Here is a 9,407-nt window from a genome sequence, read left to right as displayed (position 1 = left end):
GCTGATTTGAGGCTGATATTTTTCATTTATATTACTTGATCATTTTACTCGCTGCCACATCTCTAACAGTATATGACATTTACAAAGCATGTCATGCGAACACAATTTCAAATTTCTGAAGAATAATTCCATATTGAAGCATTTGGACTTCTTACACAGGCCCTTCTATGATCAATGTTTTCACTTTTAAATTACCACATCTTGTAGTTCACTTGTGAGGTACAATTTCATACAAACTTTTTAAGTAGAAAGATGTTTAGAAACCCTCGTGTGGTCGATTGTTTTAAGTGTATTACTTTAACATGTGTAATGTATTGATGGCATGCAAATCTTGATATATTATGCTTTTTAAAAATTATTTAGGAAACTTGACATATTTTTATCAGAAAGCTGGAAGTTGAAAACACTGCATCAGTGTATATAAACTAAGTAGCAGGAATTCAACTTTGCATGCATAAATCATCTTTCTAGTGTGTGAATAGTTGATTACCATTTGAATGTACTTTTACTTCATTTAATCCTGTTAGGTAATTAAGGGATCTAGTGTATTGGTGAAAGAATTAGTTTGGAGCCAGAGAGAAGGTTAATTTATTATTACGATTTGTAGCAAATTGACAAATTAAATACTATCTTTATTATTATTATTATTATTATTATTTTTTTTGTCGTTTTAGTGACGGGCACTCAGCCAGTGAGTGCACCGGTCATTCCTATATAGGATCCGAACCCGCGGCGGGAGCGTCGCCGTGCTCCCAGCGCCGCACTCTCCCGAGTGCGCCACGGGCTTGGCCCTAAATACTATCTTTAAATCTCAGTTTCGGGCCGGCCGGTGGCGTCGGGAGAGTGCGGCGCTTGGCAGTGCAGCGGTTCTCCCTCCGCGGGTTTGGATCCTATATAGGGATGGCCGGTGCGCTCACTGGCTGAGTGTGGTGCGAGCGACACCAAGCCAAGGGTTGCGATCCCCTTACTGGTCACAAAAAGACAAAAAAAAAAAAAAAACTCAGTTTCAAAATTATGATAACAATATTTCCATTTTAAGGTTTCTTTGAGGATCAAATAAGGCAATTCATTAAAAATAAATTCAACATGTTTTATTTTGTTCTCTCCTTTATTATTCCCATTTTAAGCTTTATGAATCAAGTCTCATAGAAGTTTAAATTATTTGCCATATTGAACCTATTTCAGAATCACCAAGAACCCGTGTTCCTCATTCTAAAAATTGCTCTGTATAATGTGCCATAGATTATGGACAGAAGGTACCATCTATTTCAGACTGCTTGTTTGACATCAGAGAAGTCTGAGCCACAGTAGGTATAATGGAGCAGCCCATGGACAGACCATTAGGTGTTGAGCAGATCAGAAATCATGATAATACCTAGTTTTGTATTTTGAGATGTATTGATATTGCAAAAACTAAAAGAATTATTTGATAACATCTGAGTGTGTAGGGTTCTAGCAAAATATATTACATATTGAAATAGTGAGGAATGTTATTGATTTTGTTTTTTGTTTTGTTTTAATTTATGAGATACATTGCGTCTCATATTTTCCCTATTTAAATATGTGTATATAGGACCCTCGATAAAGATGGTGGAATAGATGGAACCCAGTGTCACCCTCTCCCACAATCAATCAATTTACAACTATTAAAAAGCAACAAACTGCCAAGCTGGGGACACTAGAGATCAGGGGAAGAGGAAGAGAAATGTACAGAGTTCATGAAGGCAGGAGAAGTCACGATGAGAAAAAGAAAGGACCGCTCCAACAATTTTGGGCATCGACCACTTCAAGGCTGGCCCTGGTGAGCACATGGAACAGGAGCTGGCAAAACCTGCTGCTGTGCCCTTTTTATGAAGTTGCTTGGAGCCTGCAGGGGAGAAGAGGGACTTGGTGGCCCCCAGATCAGCAAGACCAAAACCAGGGTTCCCACGGACCCACATAGGAATGAGGGGCCACAGACAACAGAAAAAAGAAGCCACTCAGAGGCCAGTGAGTCATTGCAAGGGATCAGCACGTGGCCTGTCCCATCGGAAGTGTTTGGAGTGCCAGCAGTGGGAGAAATGGGCCCACTGGGGGAACACTGGGGCACAGCAAGGACAGCTGATCTGCCCTCTAATCAGCACAGGCCCACTCAGTAGAGACTGGTCATGAATGTAGAACTGCAGGGGTACAGTTTGCTGAAAGGACTCAGGCCCAGACCCGAGTTTCTGCACAACCCAGATGTATCAGACCTTGCAAGACCCAGAAGCACTTACAAGGTCAGCAGTTAAAACAGGGGCTGAAGGAAAAGCCTTCCCCCAGAGAATCAGGAGCAAAGCAGAAATTTAGCTCAACCACAGGGCTCAAGTGCTGGTTCCCACAGGAAGTTCCCCTGTTTTAGAAGTAAGCAAAGGAACATGAATTAGTTCCAGTGCAGAGTTTAAGTGGTGGGAATAGCAATTAATCCAACACAGAACTGAACAAAAAAACAAAAAACCCCACAGATCAGAGACAAAGTTCTGATATTAACCAATAAAGGTCTAACACCACCAATGAACACCTATAAAACCTAGAAGGAACAGAAGCCCCACAGGCTCCCAAGCTGGGGCCATGGGGCGCCAAGGACCTCAGCCATGCCCCCTCATGTCTGCACTGAGCCCAGAGACAACCACTGAACCACCGCCAGAATCGCCTCAGGCCCCCAAGCTCTGGCGGTGCGGGGCTGAGGGCCTCAGCCACACACACCCAATGTTCACATTCCAGCCCAGCGACAACCACCAGGCCACTGCTAGAAGTGTCCTAGGCTCCCTAGCTAGGGCAGGAGGGATTCCAAAGCCCTCAACCACACCTCCCTGATGTCTGCATCAAGCCCAGCAACAACGACTGAGCCATGACTGGAATCACCCTAGGCCCCTGAGCCAGGGTGGTGGGGAGCCAGGGTGGTGGGGAGCCAAGGGCCTCAGCCACCTCGCTAAGAACTGGATCTAGTCCAGCAACAACTACCAGGCCACCACTGGAAGCTACCCGGTCTCCTGAGCCAGGGTAGTGGGGGGCCAAGGGCCTCAGTCATGCCCCCACCAAAGTCCACATCCAGCCAAACCAAGACCGAGCCACCACTGGGAGCCCCCTGGGGTACCCTGTCAGAATGAGGGTGGTGCCATGGGCCTTGACCATGCCCCTCCCTTCCTCTTCATCCCACCCTATCCTCCTTTTCCCTTCCCTCCCCCCTCCCCCAACTACACTGCAACATCTTAGAATGTAAAAAATGATAATAATAATAATAAATAAACTAAAGAAAAATTAAAATGTGTATATATATTACTTCCCTATGTCTATTAACTCACGACGAAAAGCCAGTTCTCTCTTGCTTCTTTAAATACGCGGGAGAAAGCCTTTGAAAATGTTCATATATATCTATAATGTCCATATATATGTGTGTGTGTGTATATATATATATATATATATAAAAAATGGTGAATAAATTTTACCGTTTTCTGGGTACAACTTAACTATCTAACATGTCTGAGTTATACAACTTGTTTACTGTTAAATAGCTATATGTAGAAAATCACAAGGTCTAATAGATAATTAGATAGCATTTTATACATTGTATCAGAATTTTTTAACATTTTATTCTTGCATTAATTATATAAAATAGATGTATAGCTTGAGCTTTGTGTGTTTCCAGAATTCAAAAAAAATAAATCTTAATTATCCACTAGGAGCTCCTTTCAATACATCTTGAAATTTATGTCTGCTTAATTACTGGCAAAAGCATGAAACCATTCTTATGGGAACCAGTGTACTAATTAGAAAGAAATCCTTAGGCCTTAGAGATATCTTCTTTCATAACTATCAAAAATCAGTAACAATAGCTTTGATATATTCCATGAAAAAGAAGTTGTGAATTATCTATATGATGCCAGGAATCTAAGATTTTCTTTAAAAATGCTCTCATTTTCCTTAAAAAAATGCAATATTCATCAAAATTAATTTGAATGTTCTTTATTTATATAAGTGCAATAGGAAATTAAGTGTATTTTTATCTAATTTTTAATTTTGTTCACTGTCTTAAATGTACTTCATGAAAGTTCAACAGTAATGTACGTGTTATTATAATGTATCATGTGAAATATCTAAACTTACAAGTATTTCCCTTAATCTGTTATTTCAATTTTAATTTTCTAAAGTAAATCATATAAATAGTTCCCACTCCCATTTTTCATCTGAAAACACTGTAGCAGCCAAGAGGCACTCTCATGAGGCACAAATGTTCAATGCACACACACACATGAATGTTCAAGTCTTATGAAAATGTTGCTAAATTAGCTATTATAAATGATGGCAAATCATCAGAAGCTTTGCACTTCCAAGAGTTTTTTGTTTGTTTGTTTGTTTGTTTTTTCTACCAAGTAGGGGAAATACTTCAGTTTTCTGGTAAAAACTGCCTTATGTCAGCACTATACACCATTGAAGAAAGCTTTATTAATTGATAATGGAAACTTGAATTAACCTATTTCTGATGGCAAAAGCACTAATGTTTCTGCTTTTTAAAGTTTCTTTTTTCTCATTAATTCTGCAAGCATAGATACACTCAAGACAACAACAAAAGAAAATGGAAAAAATATATAAGTAAGAATAGAGAAATGGCAAGTGAATTAATTGCTCAAAGGTAAAGGAAGATAATGACTTTGAAAATATGACTTTCAAGTATTGCATTATAATATGTCATACCTCTGGAGCATACCTGATCTTCACTTTCAACGTCCCTACTTCTTTTCCTTTTTTTTTTTTTTTTTGGATCAAAAAAAGTTTATTCTGAGTATTTAATTTTAAAAAACCATATCTATGAGGTGTGCTACAGAAATTCAGATACAGCAAGTTGCATATAAAACCCAACCTAGTTGTGGTAAAGAAGGATTATGCAGAAATGCACTTCAGGAAAGAAAGCACGTGCCTTACAATCATCCAGTGCCCCAAACACCTGAGACATGTCCACGTGAGCTTTTGGAAAGAGACACTGTCCACCCGACTGTGTGCGTGATTAGACTGGTCCAGCCTCCTGGTTTCTCGGGGGAGGTGGGTTTTTCCATGCAGTGAGGGGCCAGCAGTGTCCAAGGGCTGCCCCAGGGCATCTGGGGCAGGAACACTCATTTTTAGCCAAGTCAAGCGATCAAATTTTACTGTAATTGAACATCATATTTTGGCAAAAACAGCACGACTCCCTGGATGGGAAGAATGTTTCTGGCAGTTCACAATAGTCCCTGCCTTCCCACAACTGGGGGACCATTTTGTCACAACAGACATACACACCACATCCCCAGCTACACCACGTCCAGGAGACTGAGCGGTGGTCAAGACGCAGGCCTAGTGCCAATAGGCTGAGCCCAGCACTAGCCGCCACCTTCCCGGTAAGCCCCAGAGCCTTGCACTGTGGGTCCAGATCTGGAGGCAAGCGAGAGAAGGGACCATTCGAAGGACTCCATGGCGGGGGCAGGAGTAGAGGCTCAGCCACCCTCCTGAGACAAGGCATCAGGGAAGGTGTAGAGACAGGACGAGCCAAGAAGGCGGCCCAGGAGAAAGACCGGCTCTTTGCTTCAAGTCTCTGAGCACCTGGGGATGTCACAGATGACAGGTGTGGGGTTCTCCACCCAATGCTGAAGCTGCTGTGCTTTCTAGCCGTTTGCCTCCATTGTGACTTTCCATCAGGACTTTCCCTCTTCTTCCAAACACTGAGACTCCCAGAGACACCCTCACCCAGGACCCGCCATCGAGCCAGATATCAGCATGAAAGACCTTGGGTTTGTCCTTCAGGACCCTGCCTGCTCGAGATGGGCACAGGGACAACACACACTACTGACCTCAAGAGAACTAAAGGTCCTTGAAGTGGCTACACTTGACAGTCTATTTGGCAAAGAAGGAAAACACCTTAAATGCATGAAAACAATTACCAAAGTCCTCCCAGGAACATTATACAATATATTAGCAAATTCTGTGGTGTAAACATTGTCGAAAGCATCAGCAAAAGTATGAAATATAAAAGCAGTATGTATATTCCCCACCCCACCCTCAAAGATGAAAGGAGGACAGGCGGAGGCATGACCTGCAGCATGGTGGGCACCTACTGCCGCAGTTCCACGTAGTTGGCAGGGAAGAGCCCGTAGCGGCCCTTGCACACCCCATGCCACCAGCCGTCATCGATCATCTCGATGTTGGTGATGATGTCGTCAGGGTCAAAAGAGATTTCGTCATCTCCCGCAGCCTGATAGTCATAGAGGGCAATGGCCGTAATCCCCAAGTCATTTTCATATTCGTCATAGGCGTTTTCCTCTGCTTGGTAGTGGCCGGGGGCCTCCGTGGTTTCATAGACAGCCTCCGGGGCGTAGGCCGGGCCCTGCAGGCTGCTGGCCTGCTGGTAGTCGGCGCCCTCCTTGCTGTACACAGGCTCCGGCTCACTCCCGCCCTCGGGGCTACTGTAGCTTGGCTCTGCCTTGAATGAAGCCGCGTCCTCATAGACAGGGCTGGTGGGCGGCCCCTCCTCAGCTGGCTGCGGAGCTGGGGGCGCAGGGGGCGTCTGCTTTTTGGCTCTGGCTTGCTCCTGCAGCTCCCTCCGGGCCTCCTCCTGCTCCTGCCTCTCCTTGGCCATCCTCTGTGCTCGCTCCGCCTCCGCCTTCCGCCTGTCCTCCTGCTCCTTCTCCTTGGCAAGGTTTTCAAAGTTGGCTCTGATGTTACTGGTTTTGCTGGTGACGGCTTCGACAGGGATCGTCTTCTGGTAAGCAGAGGACACCTTTGCAACGTCTTCAAAGGTTGAAGCGTTCTTATCCATCCGATCCTTCTGCACGCCATATTTCCCACCAAATCCTTTGGAATAGTCTTTTTGGGATTCATGCAGCTGCAATTTCTCCTGGTGATCCCAGCCAAGGGCACATTTGTCTTGTCTGTCTGTCTGCACACCAAATTTTCCTCCAAACCCTTTCACATAGTCTCTCTGTGACTCGTGCTTCTCCGTCTTGCCCTGGTAGTCGAAGCCCACAGCGCTCTTGTCCACCTTGTCTTTGTCAATGCCATACTTGCCACCAAAGCCTCTGGAGTAATCTCTCTGTGACTCGTGCTTCTCTGTCTTGCCCTGGTAGTCGAAGCCCACGGCGCTCTTGTCCACGCGGTCAGCCTGCACACCGTACTTGCCGCCGAAACCACTCGAGTAGTCTTTCTGGGAGGCGTGCTTCTCGGTCTTGCCTTGGTACTCAAAGCCCACAGCAGACTGATCAACTCTGTCCATCTGGACCCCAAACTTGCCTCCAAAACCCCGGACTGAGTCAACCTGCGAGCAGTGCTTGGAAAGTTTTGACTGATATTCATGGCCGACAGCTGATTTATCCATTCTGTCTTGTTCCACGCCAAATTTCCCTCCATAGCCATGGGAGGCTTTTGGTCCTGTTTCCAGCTCCTTCTCCTTAAGGGTCTGGTGTTCTTGAAAAACATTCTCTCTCAGCTTGTGTATGTTGATGTGCTCCTGGTGCCCGGACCCCTGCACAGTTTTGGCGCCCCATCTTTGTTCTTTTTCACTGACATCATTCACAAAATCGGGGTCAGTTTCCCAGTCGTCAGCTCCCCCATCATCCGGGGTGATGGACACGGCGTGGCCTGCCGAAGCTTTCCACATCTTTCTTTCCGGCTGAAGATGAAAGGCTGGTCACAAAACTCTGTTTAAAACACAGTAATCCAATGAAGAACTTCCAGGCATTTGGGAATGATTCCGTTCAATGTGTAAATTTTCGTGACCTTGAATCTGGCAATAGTTTCTCAGATGTGACACCTCACCCGCCGCTCCCAGGATCCGGCTCCCCCTACTTCTTTTCCTATGCTAGTTAATGTGCATTCATTTTTCTTTAATGATTTCAACCTTAAGTTGTATTAAGGTTTTTCTCTTTAATGGTAGAATTTGAGAAACTACATTCAAAATATAAAATATTAACTGGAAAATTATTCTCTTTCTAAAACTCAGATTGGTATAATTTAGAATGGTAGTTGTGGATTTGTATTGTGATAATTTTCCTGTGCTGGAACTACATTTCCTAGAATTCAAAACCAGTGTGAGCAGTGGCCAGATGATTTGTGTAAGCTTTCCAATGTGACACTGAAACATCAAAAATATTCTTTTACACCAAAAAGTTCAGTGCAGTTCACATTTGTCCTTCCTTATTTTCTGGGTTATCTTACTGTCGTGGGCAGCAGCCGGACTCACAGCTCCTTTAGCTCCCCCTGGAAATTTTCCATTATCTTCTGCCATTCCTGGGACAGATGCATGTTTAGGTTCATGACAAATGGTGCCAGGCTCTCCTGTAGGTAGCATACATCATTGAAGTCAGAGTCTTGGAGGCAGTGAGTGGCCAGATGGGTCCCAGCTCACTCCTTGTTCCAATTTTGCTTCCCCATCTCCCAATCTTTTGTTCCCTAGTATCTGCCCTGCTGACTCAGGCCTAACACCAAATGCAAAAGTAGCAGCTTAACAGTTTAACAACTCCCACAATAGCGTAAGATCCAATCCTTATAATAAATACACATTTACCTATGTACAAAAATGTACCATCCATCTATTTATCTATCTATCATTGCCTAATTATTTTGTTTAGCATCTTTAATTGAACCTGAAATAATAGTCTCAACATAACAGAATAAAAATTACAAGGTTTATCTAGGTGCTTTCTATTCGATTACATCAGAGACTGAGTTCCAGAAAGCTGATCATATTTTCATCATTATTGATAAAGCTGCCTTTGGTTTTAGGACATATGGCAAAAAATTATGCGTTATTCTGAAACTTGGGAGATATCACATTTGGAGGATAGTATTGACACTCCACCCAGATCCCCTCAGAGCATTCCCACAGTTTCCGTGTGCGGATCCATTTTTGCTGTGGTTATCATCCAACTCATAGCCACAATATTCTCTTGAAGACTGCCTTATATGCACAGAGAAATGAAATTGCCTGGGAGTTAAAATTTCACTGTATCAGCTCATACCCAATTACTGATCGGCTATGAAAGCCCAGCTGTCTTGTCTCAAAACAGGCCTAAGTTTGAGATGTAGTTCATGCTCCAGAGCTGCATCCTCATCACTCCAGGACATCATATGGGACTCTGGATCCTTGTTCTTTACTAGTCTCCTTATGGAATATTTCCCTAATAAATTATCTGTACGTGATTTCTCATTCCCTTCATATTTTGGCAAATTTAGTTAAAATATAATGGAATGGACAAATCAGGAATGGGTGTTCATTCTTAAATAAGACCTCATGAAGAAGTGAGAGAAGAATCTTGTAAACAAGCTATTGTAATAAATGTGACCTAAACCATGATTAATGGTATACTATCAGTTTCACATACAAGAATTCTGGCAAGCACCATGTTTTTATCTTTTTTTTTTTA

At 43.4% G+C, this 9,407-nt stretch overlaps 1 protein-coding gene across 1 annotated transcript; it reads right to left on the bottom strand.

Moving 5' to 3' along the window:
• Positions 1-5,983: 5,983 nt before the first annotated feature.
• Positions 5,984-7,733, bottom strand: LOC134383560 (src substrate cortactin-like). Its single transcript, XM_063104735.1, has one exon. The coding sequence runs from the start codon at positions 7,640-7,642 to the stop codon at positions 6,101-6,103; it is 1,542 nt and encodes a 513-aa protein (XP_062960805.1). The 5' UTR covers positions 7,643-7,733; the 3' UTR covers positions 5,984-6,100.
• Positions 7,734-9,407: the final 1,674 nt, after the last annotated feature.

Source organism: Cynocephalus volans, chromosome 8 (genome assembly GCF_027409185.1).
Source record: "Cynocephalus volans isolate mCynVol1 chromosome 8, mCynVol1.pri, whole genome shotgun sequence".
Taxonomy (NCBI): domain Eukaryota; kingdom Metazoa; phylum Chordata; class Mammalia; order Dermoptera; family Cynocephalidae; genus Cynocephalus; species Cynocephalus volans.
The sequence above is the reverse complement of the archived record's forward strand: the minus strand, read 5'-3'. Positions and strand labels throughout refer to the sequence as shown.

Bases quoted from the DNA above. Each gene is read 5' to 3' on its own strand.
- LOC134383560 (XM_063104735.1), bottom strand. From the start codon at position 7,642: ATGTGGAAAGCTTCGGCAGGCCACGCCGTGTCCATCACCCCGGATGAT.